We start from the raw sequence: 22,904 nt of genomic DNA on the forward strand, positions 1-22,904 counted from the left end.
CAACAGAAGGCTAAGCATGTATCTCCTCTTTCTCAATTTTCTTAGACAAGAGTAGTTTACTTGGTCTGGTTCAGGGCTTTATTCTGGCTATTGATCTTTCTTATTTATTGCTTTCTGGTGAAACAAAGAAGGATACCTCCTTTCCTGAAGAGATTCAAGATTCTGTATCTGGACAGGAATATGAAGGTACAGATGCAGCTTTTCTCCTCCATTTTCTGATTCAGACTCTGAAGAGAGCTTAGTTTCTGATTCTCCATTTGGGTTTCCTGTCTCTTTGAGACTATTTCCAGAATGTGTCAGTGTTTTCAGTGGGAGTACACTGAGGTTTTTCAGTCTTTCAGAAAATGTTATGAGTTGTTACAGAAGGAATTTCCTGAACTTTCACCAATTCCTGCACTTCTGTTAGCTTTGGGGTGTGTGTGCGTGTGTGTGTGTGTGTGTGTGTGTGTGTGTGTGTGTGTGTGTGTGTGTGTCTGTGTGTGTGTTCGTGTTCTCCTGATAGCCAGCCTGCTGGCTCTAAAAAGGCACATATAATGCATAAAGGTCTTCAGTCTTTTCAGGTTTTTATATAATCTTCCCAAACCTGACTTAGCAGCTACAGCTTTATTTATTCCTACTGCTGCTAAACAGATAGATCCAATGCTGTATGTTTCCGTCCGTTTCAAATGTATGGGTTGTCTGATCCGACCGGAACTGATCTTGGCGCCAACTTTGAATCTTTGTCAGATCCAGAGATCTGACTCCTCCCCGACCCATAATTCTCAAAATTCTACCTCAGATGCTCAAATCTTGTTTGCCACTTGAACGATACACATCTGCAAAAGAGCTCTCAAGCCATGGGTCATATATTTTTTCTTCCTGTTACTCCTCTCCTACAGTGAGAATTTTTCTCTCAAACTGTTACCTTTTTCTTAGTATAATTAAGATTTCTTACTAGTTAATATAGATAAGCTAGCTTATCTTGTTAGGCAGTGAGGGTAAGTAGGCTAACTTTTTTAGCTAAGGCCTTAGGCCTTTTTTCGTGTGACCGTTTTTGTTTAAAAAAAAAAAGATGATTAGATATTTAGATATTTCTTTAGATAATTAGCAGATATTGTTAATTTGCTTTTGTACTTGGCTGCTTTGCCTTAGGATTTTGCCTTGTTGGAATTTACTGGCTTTAAAAAATGCTTGGATTGTGTGCACAAACTTCCACCTCAAAACACACACTCCAAATGTGTTTATTGTCTAGGTGCCGCATACCTCAATGTTGACTGCCAGTCTTATTGCAGCATTTAGAGCTATGGCCCTTCTGACCAGAAGGGACAAACTTATCTTAAAGGGGGCTCTTTTTGGCACAGACAGGAGCTGCCACTTCATCTTCTTCCCCTTCAAAAAGAGATAGATCTAAGTTGAAGGGATAAGGAAAAAAGACAGAGAAAAAAAAAGACAAAGACAGGAGAGAGAGAGAGAAGGAAAGGAGCAAGTCATCCTCTAAAACTACCAAAAAACATTACCTGGAACTGACAACCTCATCAACCCCAACCATAAGGTACCGCAAAGGTCAGATCTGATGACCCCTCGAGCCCGATCTCCTTCTCCACGCACAAGTTACACACTGGGATCAGTGAGTTTCAGACTACAGTCACCGATCTTGCAAGAACAGAAATACTCTCGACCATATTTGCTGACATCATCCACTTGGTCATCAAGAAGCCTCATGGAACTCTGTGTTGATAGGATGATGAGGAAGTGTTTGAGGATGCATATTCAGCTTAGGATTATCCTGGTACCATCACCTGGAAAGGTACCAAGTACTGGCCAACTTACCCCTCCCCTGCCGGAATCTGTACTGACTCACCCTTCGGGTCCAGTATTATTGGAGCCAGCTGGAGCTAGAGCACCTTTGGCAATGCCAGAGATACTTATGACTTTGACACCAACTGCTATCCTCTGACTTTCAACTCTAATGCCTTCAGATCGAAATGAAACTGAGAGCCGAAGCTTCAGTGGCAAGTTCTTTGGGGGGGGTGATTCAACACTTAAATTCTTGGACCTGTCTCTCCCTCTCAGGGCTTTGACTTTGGGTAGCTCAGATCTGAGATCTGCTTTTGGACTGAGGTTCATCAATGGTGAGACTTCCCTCTCTTCTTCAGATTGGAGGAGATCCCCCATGTCGGTGGCAGCCTCGGTCTTTGATGCTTTTGAAAGGGTTTTTGCAAATGCCAAAGACAAGATAACTTCAGCCACTTTGGCTACATTCAAACCCCATCTGCAGTCTGTTTATTCATCTGTTCATTCTGTCAGAAAGGGACAGGTGGTACCATGGTTTTCCAATGAAATCTGCTTCATCAGCCCCCTATCTGATTCTGACCCATCTACTGTTCCCCCTAGAAGGTGCCCTTAGAAAACAGGCATGCAAATGGAAGCACCTAGTCTCTTCCCCTGAGTCTTTTACAGAAGGTGCTGACTTAGAGGAGGATTCACCTTGCTTCCCCTCTGAAGATGCCACATTTAGTAATATTCTCGAACTGATGAAGCTGAGAGAGCAGCTGTTCATCCCAAGACCCTTCATTGGATGAGTCAGTATTCTTGGAATCTTTTGGTCCTGTTCCAACATTGTCCTGGGTGGTATCTCCCTTTCCTCCATTTATCAATCTTATAGCTCAATGGGCATGGAAGGGAGACCCAGATGAGGTGGAGCCCATTACTAAGAAAGCTGACAGGATATTATCTGTGCCTATGGACAGGAAGCACTGGCGTAATGGTCTACCAGTAGATGCTATTGTGGCAGCAACTACCAAGATAGAGCTGTTGGAAGTAGCTCCTCTGTTCATCTTCATAATAGAGAATCTAGTACAATGGACAGATTTAGGAAGTGGGCCTATGCATCAGTGACATTTGCCCTTAGATCACTGAACTATCTAGCATTTAACAAGATTCCAGAGAGACTTGACTAAGATCACCATGCCTCTCTCAGGAGTGCTGCCTGCAGATGTTCAGAAAAAAAGTTGGCTCCCTACTGTTCACACTTCAGTACTCATCTAATGTGGCCATGCATTTGCTCTCTAATGCAGCTGATGGTATAGCCAGAGCAGCAGGCGCTGACATTACCATGAATCGCCACACCTGGATGCAACTTTATGACTTTGCGGAAGGCTTTAAGTCATACTTGTTAATGCTTCTTATGATGATTCCACTTTATTTGGACCAAAAGTCAAGGATACACTCACCAGGAGCCAACAAGATGGCAAGACTTCTTCACCCTTCAAAGACCTTTTTCTAGGAATCAGAGACTGGGGAAAAAGATGTGGTTCTGTAAATCACAAGTACTTTCCATGATTCCCCAGGTGACAGACCTCCTAGTGGCAGAGAAGGAGGCAATTTTAATAGATGACACCCAAGAGGCAGAGGCTGACTACATAATCAAGGCTTTGGTGGTCCATTTTCTGAGAAAGTCTTTCAGTGCTCTTGAATGGTTGCCCAACTGCTGCACTCTGGAGGCAGTCATGGGGGTGCCTGTCTTTGCACCATCAAGCCTGGCACATAATAATTTCAGATTCACGAGTGCTAAAAAATAATATGCAGAGGCTATTCTCTTCTCTTTTCCCTCCCACCTCAGAAAAAAAAAACAAAGTCCTCGATGTTCCACCCAGTTAGTGGGACTTATCAACTGAAATATCAAAGCTTGCTAAAAAACAAGAGTCATTCAACTGGTCTCCCATGACCAGTTTAGAATCCAGAGTCTATTCCAGGTACTTTTTAGTACCAAAGAAAAACAAGGACCTCAAACCCATTTTGGATCTCAGTCACCTAAAACCAGTTGTCTAAGTTATGGATGGTCACAGTACAGTCCATTTTGCCTCTGTTAAGGAAGGATGGTAGGATGTGCTCCATAGATCTCCAGGATGCCTACTATAAGATCAATATAGCAAAACTATCCAGGAGATTTCTCCATTTCCATCTGGGAGTCAGTCACTAACAATTCCACGCAATGCTATTTGGTCTCACCACAGCCCCCAGGGTGATCACCAAGATCATGGGAGTAGTAGCAGTACATCTGTGCCTACTGGAGATGTAAGTATTTCTGTACCATGATGATTGGCTCCTCACTGTCTCCACCAAGCATCTGCTACTAACTCACTTGGACCAGGTACCACAGTTGGTTCTGGACTTAGGAACATCTGTAAACCTACCACAATGTCAGCTAAACCTACCTAAATATCAGCTAACTCCAACGCAGACTGTAGAGTTCGTGGGATGCCACCTAGATACCAAACTACAAATAGTCAGCCTTCCCCAAGCAAGAGTTCAGTTAATTCATCTTACAGCCTTACACATACTGCATCACCTATCACTACCAGTGAGGTTAGTTCTGCATCTCTTAGGTCTCATGGCATCCACAATACTAGTGATCCCTTTTGCCCGATACTACATGAGAGTGCTGCTGTGGACTTTAGCAGTATAGTGGTCTCAATCCAGTCACCCTTTACATTCAAAAATCCGAACTATGTAGATCTGCAAACAGCACTTCGCTTGATGGATAACATCAACTGTAACCCATTTCCGCACTTTCCAGACTGATTCGGAGATTGCAGCAGTGACCACAGATGCATCCCTTTAGGGGTGGGAGGGGCATTTCGAAGGGAGAATTGTTCAAGGTACATGATCATCACTAGAGGTTGGTCTTCACATCAATGTCTTGGAGCTGATAGCAGTCCTCCTAGCATTGCAGGCATTTCAGGACCACCTCCCCAAGAGTTAGATCTCCATACAGACAGACAGACAACATGGCAGTGGTATGGTGCATCAGCAAACAAGGAGGAAACCGTTGTTATCCTCTTTGTCAAGAGTCCATGAAAGTGTAGCAATGGGTGATGTCTTCACAATGCCTTCAGATAGCAATACACATCTAGGGTTATCTAAAGTACTTGTGGACAAATTGAGCAGGACAGTTTTGATGCCTCATCAGTGGTCCCTCAGTCTTACAGTAACATGGGTAATTTTCAGTTGTTGGGAGCCAGTCCTGCTGCATCCTCTCTACAGCCTATCTAACCAACAAATGCAGCAGGTATTTTGCCCTGATCCTTCCACAGGGACAGTTACTGAAACAATGCTGTGGCCAGAATTTCCCCCCAGGCCTCCTGTATGCCTTTCCCCCTTTACCTCTAATGAACAAATTCATGCAGAAAGCAAGACAGTGCAAGGCCATGGTGATCCGTATTGTTGTTTTTTGGCCCTGACAGACACAGTTCACCTACTTATGGCCTCTACTAGTACATCCTCCATAGATGTTGGATTATTATGCAAACCTACTGACTCACTTATCTGGACTGCCTCCACTTAATCAGATGTCCGTGAAGTTAACTGCATGGTTCCTCCAGTTTGAACCGTAACCAGAGATGCTAGGCTTTCTCATGCAGCAGTCAATATTCTTTCTCCTTCTCAGAAAACAACTAGGAAAATTTATCATAGTAAATGGAAGAGATTCTCAGTTTGGGCCTACTCCACAGGCCTGGATCTGTTTTAAGCACCGGTTCTGTCCATATTAGAATTTTTATCTGCTGTCTTTGATGAAGGTTCCAGCTTTGCCACCACCATGTTACATTTAGCTGCAACTTCAGATTTTGACATTGGAATGACTTTGAATCCAATAGCTTCACTAAAAATCTCAAAACCCTTCTTGAAAGGTGCTTTTCTACTAAGACCTCCTATTAGAGACCCAACCCTTCCATGGGACATTACCATTATGCTACAAGCTCTGACTTATGCTCCATTTGAGCCCACTACCACTACAGATCTTAAATTCCTTACTTGGAAAGCAATTTTCTTAGTGGCAGTAACATCAGCCAGATGAATCTCTGAGTTACAGATGCAATCATATAAGCCCCCCATATCTACTGTTTCACAAAGGTAGAGTTTCCCCTTAGAACTAATGCTTCCTTTATTCCTAAGGTGGCATCCAAAGTTAATGCAAATCAGTCTATAAACTTGCCTATATTTTTCCAAGGAGAATACTTTCTATATATGTTACATGTAGACAGGTAGCTCAAATTCTATATCCACAGGACAAAATAATTCAGAAAAGACAATCAAATGTTCATTTCCTTTTCTAAACTAAAATTTGGGAAAGGCAGTTTCTAAATTTACTTTGTCCAGATGGCTCTCAGACTGTATATCCTTTGTCTATAATAAGAATTTTTTTTTTTTGAATGTATAATAAGAATTTACCCTTATTGAGTAAACCAAAAGCACATTCAGCTAGAGCAGCTTCTACTTCAACAGCATTTAACAGTGGTTTATCTGTTGATGACATACTGTATGTGCTGCGGCCACTTGGTCTAATGTACACACATTTTGTGTCTCACTATAAACTGGATGTACAATCCAGATCATGTTCCTTCCTTGGTTCACCATATTCAGGAATGTCCTTCCTAGATACCAACATGTTTTGGCAGCTTGGGATTCTGTCACTACTTTTGAAATAAACAAAAATAGACAACATTGGATACGAAAGTTATGTACTTGCCATAACATTAGATCCACATTGTCTAATTTTCTTCCAGTTCAAACTACCTCCTTTCTTCCTATCCCCTTCCAAACTGTCAGCAATGTCTTTTGAGATGATTGAGTGGATTTTATTCCCTATCTGTGCACAGTCATATGAGACTGTACCCACTATTCCTCAACAGTTTGGGACTATCTAAATTAAGAGATTCTTTCTTGAAATTGGTCCTCTTAGGTACTAAGTTCTCATATAGTCTAGGAAAATGGAGGGCAAACTTGGGCATCTGAGGTGGAACCTAGGGAATTAAAGGTAGAGAAGGAATCAGAGCTCTGGAACGGATGAAGCTTCGAAGTCAGAACTGAGGTTGGATCTGACAGCCCATACAGCTGAATGGGACGAAAGCACACAACATGGATCTAACATTGTGGTTCATAGGTGTTTACTAGGCTAGTGACCACAAGGGCATGTTTAAACCTAGCCATGCATCCTACATCTCTGACAAGTTCTGATACCCTTAATAAGTGTAAGAAGGAGCTTGTGAGAGTAAACATTCAATTAATTCCTATCTTACTCTTTCTGATGAGGATAGAAAGGTTATTGATGGGTACTGGAAAATAGTGTATGCTTCTGCAACTTTGATTTTCAGAATTTTGAATTGTTAGGTTCACACTGGGAAAGTATGAGGAATGTTTGGTCTGCAGTTTCTTCTTTTGAGGAAACATCTGCTTTAAATTATTTAGTCTATTCTATTTTATTAGTCACTGCTCTCTGTTTACACTGTGTGTATGACTCGGTTGATAATTCTTCCAAGGCTATGGCCTCTGGTACTTTTTTGAGAAGGTTTGCCTGGCTTCAGTCTCAGAACCTCCAAAGAGGATGTGAATAATTAGATTTTATTTTCTCTTTTGTATAGAGATTCACTTGTTTATTCCTTTGTTGAAGAACTGATGAAAAAGTGTGATGTAAGGGGTAAGTTGGATCAGGGAATCACTAAGGTTTTCTGCCTTTCTTTTTAAAATTTTTTAGGGATTCTTTAACACCTCATCCAGTTTTGGCAAAATGACTAGGGAGTTCTGAAAATAATTCAGGAACACTCAAAACCATGGACAGTCCAACTAGTCATTTTCAGAGCTTTGTTTCCCCTTCCTACTGTGATAGCCCCTTTTTCCCTTCCAGAAAGTCTGAATATCCATTTATTTCTCATTGGCAACAGATGCTTGAGACAAATGAGTTCTGAAGAAAACTTATCACACTTATAGGTGGCAGTGAGAATATACACCTCTTGTCAGGAGGTTATTCCTCATCTACCAGAACAGACTATATTTCCACCTGTCCTTCATTACATGCTGCTCTAGGAAGTGACAGAACCAGTCCGTCTTTCAAAGTTGGGAAAGATTTTTGTTCAAGATGTTTTTTGTGCCAAAGAAAGAAGACGCTAAACCTGTTTGTGATAGTGCCTAACGTCAAAATGATGTACTTTCACAATCTGCTACCTCTTCTTCGTCATTCTCGTTTTCTTGTAACTTTACATTTAAAAGATGATTATCTCATTCCTTTTCATCTAGACTTCAGACGTTTCTTAAGGTTTGTGTGTCTGGATCACTTTATTAGTTCTCTGCTTTATTCTATTCATTGCTAAGTGTTTACTAAGTGGTTAACTCCAGTTGTAGCTCCTTGTGGGCTATAGGGTACCAGTTTCTTTATTCCATATTTAGACAACTTGCTTATCTTTGCAGAGCCTTTTTCAAATTGTCAGGAATCTCTCACTTGAGTGACAGATCTCTTGCACAAGCTGGTATTCCAAGAGATCATTCAAAAGTATTTTTGACTCCTTCACACAGGATTGTGTTCCTGGGTTGTCAGCTGGACACTTCTGTTCAAAGAGTTTTTCTTTCACAGGAGTAAAATAGATCTATGTCTAAGGTTTTCTGTTTGTACTTTGATCACTATGCTGGAATACTTCAGTATTTTAGGGTTTCATGACATCTTTGAGTCTCATGATAACCCTAGCAAGACTCCATATGAAAAGATACTATGGTATCTGAAGTGTCCTTGGTCCCAGTATCAACATCCCTTGTCTTTTCAAACCCCACTGCTGGGGTTTTTCAGTAGGGAAATTCCTTGGTGGAGACCTCAAATATCCCAAAATTCTGGCCTCCCCTTATCCCTCCCTGTTCCAAAGCAGTCAGTCATCTCAGAAAACTTGTGCATTGCTTGGCGAGTAGTTTCAGGAGGGATAATAGTGCAAAGTGTGTGGGACAACTAGGACAGATGAAAGCACATACATATGAGAGAGATGCTTGCCCTGATGAAGGCACTAGATTCTCTTAATCATCTTTAATCCCCAGGACCTCTTCAAGTTGTTTCAGACAGTGCCACAGTCATTTAGTGCATCTTCAAGCAAGAAGGAACCTTTGCATACTAGCCATCTTATCTTGAGATATAGTTTCACAGCACTATCACTTTACAGACATTCTTCATTCTGTCAGAGCAGTACTGTGTAGCAAGCAAGCTGAACAGGACAGGATAAACCCTCATGTATGCAAATCATATCAGGAGGTTTTCCAAGATTTGATCCATCTGTGGGGAGTTCCTCTAGTAGACCCATTTACCTCCTGTCCACATAATTAGCTGGCATGATTCTGCTCCAAGACTCCATGATGGAAGGCCTGGAAGTCAGACACCTTTTCCTTTGACAGGAATGCTCCTGTGTGCTTTTCCTCCCTTTCCACTGATATCCAAGGTCCTTCTGAACATTTGGAAGGAATCTCCCAAGATCTTTGTGGTGACTCCCTTCCTTGTTCCGCCATTTCCCTTCTTTTGGAAATGGCCAGGGGCAATTACCAGAGTCTTCCTCATAAAATGGATCTACTCACACAAGATCAGGGGTGTTTCATACACCCTGACTGTTAGATATTATGAATATAAGGCTGAAATTAATTCTGTTGTAAATATGCTGAAAGAAAAAGTTTGCTTGAATATATGTATAGAGTTTACAATGTGTATTCATACTATATGTATAACAGACAGGCTTCTCTTTACAGCATCAGAAAATGCCTAACAAAACAATACTGGAAAACAAGCATTACATGATTTTCTCATGTTTGTAGAACAAATATCTATTAACAGACATCCTTTTTTATAAATTCAGCAATACGTGATGTTTTTCCAGTAGGAACAGCTTATACAGATGTTTCCTTTCAGAATGGCATCCTCACATCAGCAAAAGTGCTTAAATCACAAAAAGACAATAGAAAAGTCTAAAAACAGACATTATGTGATTTCCCATAGAAGGCCAGAAAAATATACCAAGAGGAAATAACAATCTCTTGTGTGCGTGACTAGCTCTGTATATAGCTATTGTAGTAATTCAGTTATGTGAGAGAAGGACAGAGAGAGGTATTTTGTAGGTCATCATTCATATCTGTAATGAAGGAAAACTTTGTAAATATATGCTACAAATCTGACAGACTTTGTGTGGTTTGTTATAAAATAAGTTATCTGTAACTGTGCTTATAGCTGCAAAATATATTTCTTTATCAGTGTGCAATTTGAAAGGCTTGGTGCTTTAAACAGACTACAGATGGAGTCATGCAGAGCTATGTGTCTCTGATTCAGCAGTAAACAGCACAGCAAGACTGTGCGTCTTAAGAAGACTTCAAATCCCACAGCAAGCAGTAAGCATCCATATAATTTTTCAATGGTGACTCTTTGACAACGTTCCTAGCCTGTATCCAAAAACAGGGAGAGTGAATGGGTAATGTCACTCCTGTAAAAGCACAGTAACGTTTATGTGAAGTACTTCAGATTTCTACAGTTTTCAACAGTTTGTAGCAATACAGTTTAATAGACATCTAAATCCGGTGAGACTGCATTGCAGGAAGGTGGAGCAGTTCCATAAATTCTCCAGAAAAGGTACATGATGAAGTTGTAAGACTGAATCTGCCAGTTTTGCTGTACCAACTTCACAAGTGACTACAGAAACTTTTCAACCATCTACAGTAAAGCAGCTTGGCTATCTGCCTGTCTGTTGACTGGTAAGAAAATTATTCTGTGTTACATACAGTATGAATGCCATAGAGGTAATAATAATAACAGAATAAATGTATATACAGCATATTAGCAAATGTAAAACCTTATTAGGGCAAGTTAATAGTAAGGCATTATGCAAATGGATTGCAATTTGATAGTAAGGCATTATGCAAATGGATTATAATATTTGACTGGTATCTGAAATAAAATCATGTGTGGTATAAAACTGTTTATTGTGTGTACAATGTCATAAAAATACAGTGCATGACATTATCCAAAGGTTAGACTGTACAGACAAAAATTGTAAAGGTAAAGAACCAAGAAAAGTTAATATGTTGACATTATATTCAAATGTTAGACAGTTATATTCTGTCACCAGATGTAAAAGGTTTATTTCAGAGTTGCAACAACAGTCAAATCAGTTACTGATAGAAACTCTAGTACATTTTGTTACAAAGAAATGTAATAAACTTCTAAAAAACAAACACAATGAGTTCAGGAAGCTTAGACAAGTTATATACACATCTTTTCAAAAGTGCATAGGAGTTTCAAATTCAGCAGAACAGCTTACTAAAGAATGTCAGAAAGACCATGCAACATCACAGGAAATTCAACAGCAGTTGCAGGATAAAGGAAATAAATTAGCTGAACAGACAGAGACTGGGAACTTCCTGCATACACAGCTAATCTGTGCAAAAGAAATATATTTTATAATATGTTTATGTTTTGAAAATGGTTAAGCATACATGGTAGGATGGTAGGGGTGAATCATTTTTAAATGTTTTACTTTCATTCAGTTAAAGCAAGACATATATCAATACTACAGTAAAGTAAAGCATATGACTGCCATTCTTAGCATAGTCAAAAGGTAAACAAAACTGTTCTAGTGTATAAAATTAAATAAAAATAGATAATAAGAGTAAAAAGTTAAAGTCACAAGACTGACATGCTTGTATAAAGATATACAGATACAAGACAGACATGCATGTATGTTCTTTTCATCTAGAGTACATTTGTTTACAATATATTTATTTATATAATTTTATAGTAACACCACACCAAACAGTTAAAATTCTGAATTTTAAAAAGAAAATCACAGATGGTATTTGTCAAACAGTTTTTGTAAAATTAATGACAGAATAGTTAAATAAAAAAATAAAAAAAATACTGAAATCCATGTAAGCTAATTGTAATGTAGTATAAATGCATAGTTATGCAAATCACAATCACATTAAAGGAAAAATGCCAAAAGAATTAATTATAGTTTATAGAGTATAAAATGTGAGCTCAGACCTTCCTAGACTAGATGAATAGTTACAGGAAATGTTGAAAAGATAAGATAAACAACAAGACTGATTGCCAGATAAGTAGCTTGAGTTTTTCTAAAGCATCATTGTTATTAAAACATAATTGTTAAAATGTTTACAGGCAACACTATTTGGTAATTGTAATAAAATGTCACAATTTTGCATAGATGTCACTGATAATCTGTTTGCAAGTAAATGTTAAAAGAAAAGAAAAAACCTCAGTTGCATCAAGTACAGTCAGCAAATGGGCTATAGTATACATACAGTTCAAAACAATTGTGCAGGAGGGTGTAAATGCCTACTAGTGGTAATAGACAGCAAAAACTTTATAAAAATGATCAAATCAGACAAAGGTCTATAGTTTAGTAACCTAATAAAATAAATGTATAACCAAAGTGTTGGGCTGACATACATTCTATTCTCACAGCATAAAGCAGGTAAATAGTGCTGCAGTACTACAGGGTAGGGGTACTTTCTCAGTTTTACACTGACTGTATAAGCAGTACTGCACAAGGGTCTGAAATAAAGCTATAGAAAAAATAAACAACAAGGGTCTGAAATAAAGCTACAGAAAAAATAAACAATAAGGGTCTAAAATAAAGCTACAGAAAGAAAATAATATCTCATTCCTTCTTGACAATACTCTTTTAGGGGGAGGAAAACAGGTATTAGTGTATTAAAAATACTGGTAAACTGGATTAAACCTGACAGGATAAGATATTTTACAAGTTGTTAATAGCTGTATTTACAACCTGTTAAACTGTAAAGCTATACAAGAGATGGTTTAAAAAACAAGAGATGATTTAAAATTGCTTTATTAAAGCTATACAAGAGAGAATAAATATATGCAAAATGCATAAATGTTTCTAATAGCAAGAATGGCCACTATTTCAATATGTTTTTGACAAAACAATGTTGGTATAAAAAAGCATGAATATTTTTAATTGTTGACTATGTAGTTTAAAATAACATGACATATGCATTTGGTGCCAGTTCCACTAGATATTTCTAAAGAGACTTAAACATTTTCCAAGATTTTCCTCAGTATTAATGTTATTAAATTTGTAAGGTTAGACTAAATGTACTTTACAGTCTTTGTATGTACAAATGCAGAAAAATTTAGTACAAATGAAATTATGTCTAGTAATGAATATGTGTGAAAAAAACATATTTAAAGAAAACAATGGGTCCAGGATACCTACTAGATTGAAATGCACAAATAGCAAACAGTCTGTGTAAATACATACTGATCAGGATACATTGTAATAAGTTCAAAAGTAATCTGTCAAGTTGTAATATCACTGGTTTTACCCCAGTAAAATAATTGCTTTCAAATATTTAATATCTAGGCCCAGTTCAGTATTTTACCAATATGTTATTGAGCAGTTCAGAGACATGAACACAATGTGATGGTTAAAATGACATTAAAACTGTATATTTTCAGCAGTGTATAAATGCTTGCAGTAGCACATAGTTATTGTCTCGTATAGTTAATTCAACAGTTGCAAAGCGTTAATGAAACAATTCTAAGTCATAAATTAAATTCTGTGATTGCAAAAGAATAAATTAATCAAGTAAAATTAAAACAGACACAGCTCATAACTGATAAAATATTTTCACAGAATGGTCTGCAAAAGAAAAAGTTGTTAAATACATTCAGGTTTGGTAGTAATACATGTTTTCATTGTATTAACTATGTAAAATTGCATTATGACTTGTATCAAAAAAGACTAAAGGTTTTTTTTCTTAATTTGTTTTTTATATAGAATGTTTTGAGTATGTTTAAAACAGAGGGAATTGTTAGATATTATGAATATAAGGCTGAAATTAATTCTGTTGTAAATATGCTGAAAGAAAAAGTTTGCTTGAATATATGTATAGAGTTTACAATGTGCATTCATACTATATGTATAACAGACAGGCTTCTCTTCACAGCATCAGAAAATGCCTAACAAAACAATACTGGAAAACAAGCATTATATTATTTTCTCATGTTTGTAGAACAAATATCTATTAACAGACATCCTTTTTTATAAATTCAGCAATATGTGATGTTTTTCCAGTAGGAACAGCTTATACAGATGTTTCCTTTGAGAATGGCATCCTCACATCAGCAAAAGTGCTTAAATCACAAAAGGACAATAGAAAAGTCTAAAAACAGACATTATGTGACTTCCCATAGAAGGCCAGAAAAATATACCAAGAGGAAATAACAATCTCTTGTGTGCATGACTAGCTGTGTATATAGCTATTGTAGTAATTCAGTTATGTGAGAGAAGGACAGAGAGAGGTATTTTGTAGAAGTCATCATTCATATCTATAATGAAGGAAAACTTTGTAAATATATGCTACAAATCTGACAGACTACATGTGGTTTGTTATAAAATAAGATATCTGTAACTGTGCTTATAGCTGCAAAATATATTTCTTTATCAGTGTGCAATTTGAAAGGCTTGGTGCTTTAAACAGACTACAGATGGAGTCATGCAGAGCTATGTGTCTCTGATTTACTGCTGAATCAGAGCTATGTGTCTCTGATTCAGCAGTAAACAGCACAGCAAGACTGTGTGTCTTAAGAAGACTTCAAACCCCACAGCAAGCAGTAAGCAGAGCAATATATTTTTTCACTGACCCCAGGCAACTTTACTTTAACTGACTGCCTAGATGATAGGGTCTTATTTTCATTAAGGCACCTGTTTACTGAGGATGTGCAGCAGGTACTAAAAGAGGCAAAAAGTCTGCTATTAGAAAATCATTTATTAGCAAATGGAAAAAGGTTTTCTAGTTGATGTCAAAAACAACATAACCAACACCCATTCTGGGTGATTTGTTCTCTGATTTTACAATGCTTGTTTACTTCTTCATCAAAGTTCATTTGCTGGCCATTTCAGCTTGGTCTGCCCATGGATCCTCCCCTTTCAAGGCTTTCTCATGTCAAAATGTTTTTAAAGGGATTTTACTTAAGAGTCTTCGAAGAAAACTAGTGGCCCCCTTCTTGGGATTTTAATTTTGTGTTAGAAAAGTTGACACTTGCTACATTTGGATGAGCTAATCTGGCTAACTTGAGATTCTTAACAAGGAAACAGTTTTACTGTTTGCTCCAACTTCTGCAAGAAGTGTATCTGAGTTGCAAGCTCTTATGGTGAGTCAGAAGAGTATCTGAGTTGCAAGCTCTTATGGTGTCAACATGATCTCACTTTCCACAAAGACAGACTTTCTTTGAGAACTAATCTTTTTTTATACCTAAAGTTGTATCCAAGTTTACTGTAAGCCAAACCATCCATTCCCCCATTGTCTTTACTGATCTTAAAAATGAGGGTGAAAGGCTACTCTGTACATTGGATTTGCACTGACAACTTTGGTACTATCTTGACAGAACTAAATCTTTCAGATTTTTGGATCTGCTGCTGCTTTCTTGTGAAGATAAGAAGAGACAACCTGTGTCAATATAGACTGTTTGCAAATGGTTGTCTAAGCCTATTATCTTTTTTATACTCACCATAACAAAAATTTTCCAGGCAGGGTCAAGGTCCACTCTACCAGGGTGCAGGCTTCATATATGGCTTTTTTTGGAAAAGGTTGGATTCCAAAACTTTTCTAGTAGGTGCAACTTGGTCCTGTGTACATACTTTTGCAAAGCACTGTAAGGTTGATTCCTTCTCTGGGTCTAGATCAGACTTTCAAGGACCATTCTCCAGCAGCTCCTGGATTCCTGGACTCTCTTCCTTCCGCCTTCCAAATGTAGTATGCTAGGATAATCTACTCAGATAGCTATTACTGCAGCAGCAATGATCAGAATGGTGAACATAGTACAGCTGTGTAAGTAAACTTAACATAACAGTAGATGTTCAAATGATCACTGCTTCACTAAGTGCTCCATCATTTTTTTTTGTCCTTCCAGGGCTCAGCTTCCCTTTCTCTGTTGGCAGCAAAGCTCTGAAAGGCTTGATGCTCAGTCTTTTCTTTTAGTTAGCTGAGCTTGAGCTGTCTGGTAGTTTGGGTATGCAGTAGGTGCCCTGAAGCTTTGAAAGATGACTGGATGTTATATCCTTAGCAGGATATAACCCATATAGTTAAGGCTACTGCAACAGCGATCATTCAAACATCTACTGTTATGGTAAGTTTACTTGCACAACTGTACTTCCATGGGGTTCTGTCTGCCTCTCCCAACATTTCCTTTTGAAACGAGGGAATCCATGTCACTGGCGAAGTCTTTCTTGGATCCCGTTTACCTGTAGAGGGTTGAGAAGCACAGTCCCCTTCATCTTGTTGACTGGAGTTTTGTTGATGGAACTTTCATTCCTTTCAAAGCCTGACCTGCTGCAATATATTGTTGTCCCACCTGAAAAAAAGTTATGAAAACTGATGGATATAGCAGTATGACACATATCAACCTATCAACATAACTTAATGACTGAAATAAACATTCTTCTCTTTTGTCTGGTATAGCTCAAGTAATCATTTTCCACAAACACCCAGGCATCACTACTTACCTACTTACTGTCTATACTGCAAACCGGTACCTAAGATCCAGTGAAAAATCTGTCCTCTCCATCAGCAAGGCTAACAATAATCCAAAAAATGCACTCTACTCCCACACTGTTGCCAGAAATTGGAACTCTCTTGCCCTGTCCGTTTCCACTGCCCCCTCCACATCCATGTTCAAAAACTCCCTCAAATCGCACCTTCTTAGTACCTGGTTATGCCTTGTATCATATAACCCTACCCATACTACTATTAACTCCCCAAACTCCTCTCTGATCCCCTGTAGGCTTGGTCATCTGAAAGGGTACTTTTAACTATAGAATCTTACTTGATAAATTTTCTTCTCTTACCAATGTATAACTGACATTGTCTTTTTACCCATGTTCTATATCTTCTTTTACCTGGAGTGTTTTATTAATTTCTTGTTATATTACTATGATCAGCATATATGATAAAACCTGTTTGTGTATTATGCTGGATGTACCGTAACTGACATTGTCTTTTACCTATGTTCTATATCTTCTTTTACCTGGAGTGTTTTTTATTAATTTCTTGTTATATTACAATGCTCAGCATACATGATCTAACCTGTTTTGTGTATTATGCTGGATGTATTGTATTTGTATAACTTGATGCTGGAGCTTTTCCCCCTGGGTCTCCGCTGAAAATGGACCTGGTCCAGTCGGAATTTCCAGGTTAACAAATGTAAAATAAATAAATAAATAAATAACCAGTTTTAAACACCTGTCTTTTTTTGCTGCATTTCTGTCATAAGGATCTTCTTCTGCTGATATAACTGTATTTTAACCGATATGCATCCTCCTGTGAAACCCTAATCTAGGTACTTATTTATACTTTTATAAAGTTAATACAGTCCACCCCCTCCAATTGTTTGGTGTTTCCTTAGAGCTCAGGTTCTACCTCTTACCTGCTAGATCTACTGTTTTTGAAACATTTCTTAATTTCATGTCTAAGTCTCTGGTTTCTCTTTTTCATTCCCTTTTCTGATTGCTTCAAATTTAACAGTTCAGCTGATTGGCCGTTTAAAACTGCTTCTATTTTATCCATCCACTTTTCATTTGCTCTTACATATTCTTCTTATTTTAAAGACTTCTGAATACATCTGCTCTATTTTTTCTTACTAGAAATTATCTCCTGTATCAGTAGTGCGAATAAGTCTGCTTCTGATGATTAACAATAAGTTCCTTCCCTTCTACATTTGTTTCTTCTCCTTTTTGAATCAACTTTTTCATATGCATTGCATATTTATTTATTTGGCTGCAGTCTACAAATAGCCATATTTCATCCCAATTTGTGACTTTTAATGGCTTTTTTGACAGTTTCTTTGTTTTCGTACTGGCATAGTTCTGATTAATGCATTTCTCAGTTATGTGTCATCTTGGAAGTCCCTGCGTGGACTCTAAACTACTATGGCCAACGTCCCAGATTTATTAGAGATCAGAGAAACTTAAACATTTTTTTTATTTCTCTCCATATCTGAGTTTCTGTTTAAGTTAGGGAAAAGTCTACAGATAATATAAAAGTGCAATAGTTTTATTAAATTATTATATTTTATTAGATTGTTAATATTATTACATTATTGTATTATCTAGGTGCTCATAGCCCACCAATCCTATATTTAGATTTCAGAAATGCAATATCAAAAAACAGACGAAGGATAAAGTGCCATGATGAAAATCCAGGAAATACAAAAACAAATCTTTCAAGGCAACACATGGTTAAAAAGGCTTTATTCCACAAAACAGAGACAAAAAAAAAGCGGTATCCCTCTGCTTTGGTTACATCTTCCCATTATAGATGCCTTAGTATATGCTTTAGTGTATGCTGCCATCTAGTGATATTTTAAATGGTGTTTTTAATCAATGTGGTTTTAAATGAATGTTTTATAAATATAAGTATATGCATTTTTTATATATTTGTATTTATATATTTATAGAAATGTATATTATTAAGTTTGAATTATGACATTTGGGAGATGCATAGGTTATTTGAATAATAGTTGTTTGATGAAATAGTGTTTCTAAATGAATTACACTTTGGAGGCACTTTAATTGATTAATTTAGAAACAACAAATTAATTACAGTGCTTAGCTCTCCAGTTCATTTCTCAGCAGAGATTCCTTCTATGCAGAACGTGAAAGCGCTTACTTGCTTGGTATACCATTTTTTTTTGTTTCTGTTTTGTGGAATAAAGCCTTTTTAATCATGGTGCTGCCTCGAAGTTTTATTTTTAGATTTCAGAAACCTTAATTTTAATCTGAGAAGTGAGAAAGTGAATATGTTTTCAGTCAACTAAAAGCTTCAAAGAGCCCCAACTTCCTCATGACAGCCCTGAATCTGTTTAAAAAAGCTGCCTCTCCCCAGTACTCATTTGTCTAAATGTGATATTTTTCCTCTCTTGCAGGTCATAGAAACAGATCCAGAGCCAGAACATATTGTTGTGGAGGAGAGTGTTCGTGAACTAGAGCTTCGGATTAGTGCTGTTGTCAATTATGCCCAGTATAAGTGCAAGACTGAAAGTATTCGCTTCAGGGACACCCTAATTTTCCAGACACGTATCTATGAGTGAGTGGAAAGTCATGTGAAATAGTTTCAATTTCTTCACTTTTCTAAGAAATATAATTTTATTCATTTTTTTTTATGTATTTTATTGTTAGATTCAAATGAGACATGACAAACTCTTCTTGAATAAAGCTTCTGCTGGTATTCTGGATAAGAAAGTGGTGGGAAAAACCTTCTTTTTCTCAGACAGACTGATACATCCTATGCAGTATGTATGGACTCAAGGCAATTTGTTCTGCATTGAGAAAGTGGGGCAGTATCATGCCTTGAGAAATTATTTTTGTCTGTCCATGTATTTATTGCTGGCTAAGCTGCAGAAAAAAAATTAGCTAATCAGCAGCCAGCTTCCTTCCAAAACACATGCAGTTAGATCACAAAACTAAAGTAGCCTTCTTGGTGTCTTTTTCTTTTACCCCTACACCTTGTCTTAGCTTAGCCTTTTGTCATGTTCTTACTTTTCAAACACTCACAGGTTTTCAAAAGAAGGAAGGAAAAAGAAGTGAAAATTTATATGTCTCAGTCACTGACTGATAGAAAATGAATAACTAAATGTTTGAATGTATTTATATACTTAGTAAATGGTTAATTATGCTGGTATAAAGACTATTTCCATCCTCAGACAGGGTCATAAGCAGTAATGCAAAGATAGGTAATAGGTATGCAGTTTCTGTAACTATATGGTAGTACATAATGTGTGGATATGTACATTCATGGTAGCAGTAACATTAAATACACACATTAGGAACAATGAACTGCATAATCAAGGTAATGAACTCAGAAAAGTGAGTAAGTTAGAAGCAACAAATTAATTACAGTGCTTAGCTCTCCAGTTCATTTCTCAGCAGAGATTCCTTCTATGCAGAACTTGCATGTCTTTCTGTATCCAAGTAGGTTTTTATTGGGTACTCCAGATGCCTCCCACATCCCAAAGACATATAGTACATGAACTAGTAATGCTTCAAACTGCCTGTAGGCGTGTGTGTCATGATTATGGTGTTTGTGAGTGCCTCTGCTTATCATGCAATGCATTAGTATCCTATTCAGGATTAGTTTCAGTGCCTTTTGCCTTTTAAGTAATAGGAAAGGCGCTGGCTCTCCCCTCTCCAGCAAAACTAAAATTGATTAAGTGGGATATTGTTGAATGAGTGAATGTAGGTTTAGTGACAAAGTGGTATTCGATGAGTCGTAAAATATGTTCCATAATTCCAAATTTTACAAGGTTTAGTAATTCATTTATCACACAAGCAGAACTCCATGTATGTCATTTATACATACTTTTCTATATTTTTTATTTTAATTTGGATTACTATTTCTCATAACTGTCAGGAGTCTGCTGTAAGTGCAAGCCCATAAGAGTGATCTTTGCATTGATAAGACTGTATATGTATTTATATGTGTTTATGCATGTGTGTGTGTGTGTGTGTGTGTGTATATATATATATATATATATATATATATATATATATATATATGGATTTACTTTGATCCATCAAAATTACAGTTAATCAAAACTCAGCCATTCCCAGTTCTTCGAAACGTCAGTTATGCGAAAGTACGCATTGCCAAAATCCTTTTCCTGTGAAAGAACTACTTGGCCACCATGAGAAAAAAACCTCACATGGAGTAAAACTAAACCCACCAAAGTGGGAGGCTTCACACCCACACCCTCCTTCTTAAATATTCCGACTACATGATCACACGTCATTGCAGAAAGGGCAAAGTTCACCATGGTGGCCATTGGTTCCTTTCACAAGGAAAGGATTTCTGCAGTCCATGCTTTCACGTAACTGACGTTTCAGAGAACTGGGAACGTGTAAGTGAGTTTCGATTAATTGTAATTTCAATGGGTCAGAGTAGACATATATATATATATATATAGAGAGAGAGAGAGAGAGAGAGAGAGATATGGATCTCCCATGTTCCCATGTTTTGTTGAATGCTATTTCTTCAACAAACATGGGGAGTTGTTTAATGTCAGTGGTACGGATAGCCAAGTGGTGGAAATGTTGATGATGTGTAATGTTGATGATGTGTAATGTTGAGACAGGTAAGTAGGGTAGAAGGGGTGAAAGTGTTTGTGCATGTGTATGTGAGTTAAGGTTATGGTCAGGAATGAGTGAAGGATAGGTGTTGTATGTCTGTGTGAGAGTTTATGTATTTCAAGATTAGGGTCTGGGTTAGGTTAGGGGGATAGATATAGTTTTGTTTATCTGTGTTTGTGAATGTTTGTGTATCCAAGTGTGTCTTGTTTAGTGGCAGTGTTATGTGAAAGTATTTATGAAGGTGATGTGTAGGGCTAGGTTGAGGGAAGGGGCAGCATTGGGGTTATGTCTAGTACCCATTACTAAAGTGGTGGTGGTAGGAGCGGAGCTTTCTTTATATTTATTTATTTTTTTGTTCTTCCAATAAAGAGCTGGGAGAGAAGGGAAGGTGGTGTGTATCTGGCTACCTTGCCAGTACAAGGAATGGGATGGGCTTATTTTTATTTATTTATTGATTGAATGATTTGTTTATTTTGCAGTCTTGCATTTCAGTAGCCCAGATACCTGATCATGGACGTTTTTTGCTCTTCTTGAAATGCTGGTGGGAGAAGGGCAAAAACTGGGTACTCTTTGCAGGAAGAAGATTCCTGCAGTTTTGTTGTAGTCGTTGTTCACTTGAAGAGCTGCGGAGGTGAAGTGGTAGTTCATCAGACAGCAGGTGTGGTTGACCCAGTGGTGGCTCTTCTGACATAAATGTATATGCAAGCACACACTTAGAGTAAGATTGAGGTTGTTTTGTCTTGGAACATCTCTCCTTCTCTGAGGTACATTGACCTTAAAGTTAGTATATAATACAGCAGTGGTGTGTGATACAGGGCTGTGAAGCCCCACACCTGAAACAATGTTCTTATGTTTGCAATGATTTTCAAAATTAACAGTTCATAACACCTCAGTTTTTTGGTCTGTTGGGGAATAAAGTTCTGTTTCCCAAACTTCTGATGGACAGCTATAATTGCATTCTTTGTTTTCTTAAGTACCATTTTATGAATGGGTTATCTCATAAGAGGTTTCCTGCTTGAGCTCTGATGTAAGTTTTGGTTCTCCTTTAATGCTGGTAAGTTTTTGCTACTGTGTTGGTAGTATGATGAGATTTATGACAATACTTTTTAGATTTATAGTTTAATTGCGTGCTTTAATTAGCATTATGTCTAATGTGCCTTTTTTTAATTCTGAACTAATTTGCTGGTAACATAATTTCCCAGGTAACTGGCTGTAGTTGATTTTTTTTATTTATTGTTGTGACTTTTGTATTTCACACATTTGTTTGATGTGTGTTTGTGAGGTGGAGTTTGTGGAGACAGTGTATACACTTTTATGTGAGCATTGTGTAAATGTTCTCTTTTTTCGTGTTTTAATGTGAATGAAGCTGATTTATGTTGATGGGTGACACAGCTAGAATGGTGATAAATAGTTAAATATATTGGCAGAATGGTGATAAATATATATATATTCAGACTCAGATTTTTTTTATTTTACAGACACCAACACGTGCACACACAAATGCATGCACATATATGTATAGGTTTGTAAGTGAAGAAGGGTGACTGTACAGATGTTTTCATATCACTCGGACACCTAAGATAAGCACTATCATACATCAGAGTTTTCAGTGTTAAAAGTTGTGAATTTGTATTAGTCTGAATTGATGCCGAGACGTAAATAGTTCAAGGTCTTTGTCCCCCCCCTCCCCATCAGAAATCAGACTATATCAATGTCTAAGACATGAGAGCTCTTATTCTGGCCCTTCAGGCTTTCTACCCCATGCTTTCTCCTGGCTCTCTGAAGGTTTATATGGACAACACCACAGTGATGTGGCAAGTCAACAAGCAGGAGGGCATGAAGTCTTACCTTCTCTGCAGGTTGGCACTTCAGGCCTGGGATCTGGCTGTCAGTTATCCGTTAACTTTTCAGGCAGTATATAGTCATTCAGAGCACAATCTAGAGGCAGACACTTTCAGCAGGTCCAAA

General features: G+C 37.5%; 1 protein-coding gene across 1 annotated transcript in view; it reads left to right on the top strand.

Moving 5' to 3' along the window:
• HYDIN (HYDIN axonemal central pair apparatus protein) overlaps positions 1-22,904 on the top strand; it is a 6,673,197-nt gene that overhangs the window by 5,449,143 nt on the left and 1,201,150 nt on the right. Inside the window, exon 66 of the mRNA XM_044079523.1 lies at positions 18,737-18,897. Within this exon, the coding sequence (XP_043935458.1) occupies positions 18,737-18,897 (161 nt within the window). The remainder of the gene's footprint in view (positions 1-18,736; positions 18,898-22,904) is intronic.

The sequence above is a fragment of the Protopterus annectens genome, chromosome 8.part0 (genome assembly GCF_019279795.1).
Source record: "Protopterus annectens isolate FY-2018-M chromosome 8.part0, PAN1.0, whole genome shotgun sequence".
In the NCBI taxonomy this organism is placed as follows: domain Eukaryota; kingdom Metazoa; phylum Chordata; order Ceratodontiformes; family Protopteridae; genus Protopterus; species Protopterus annectens.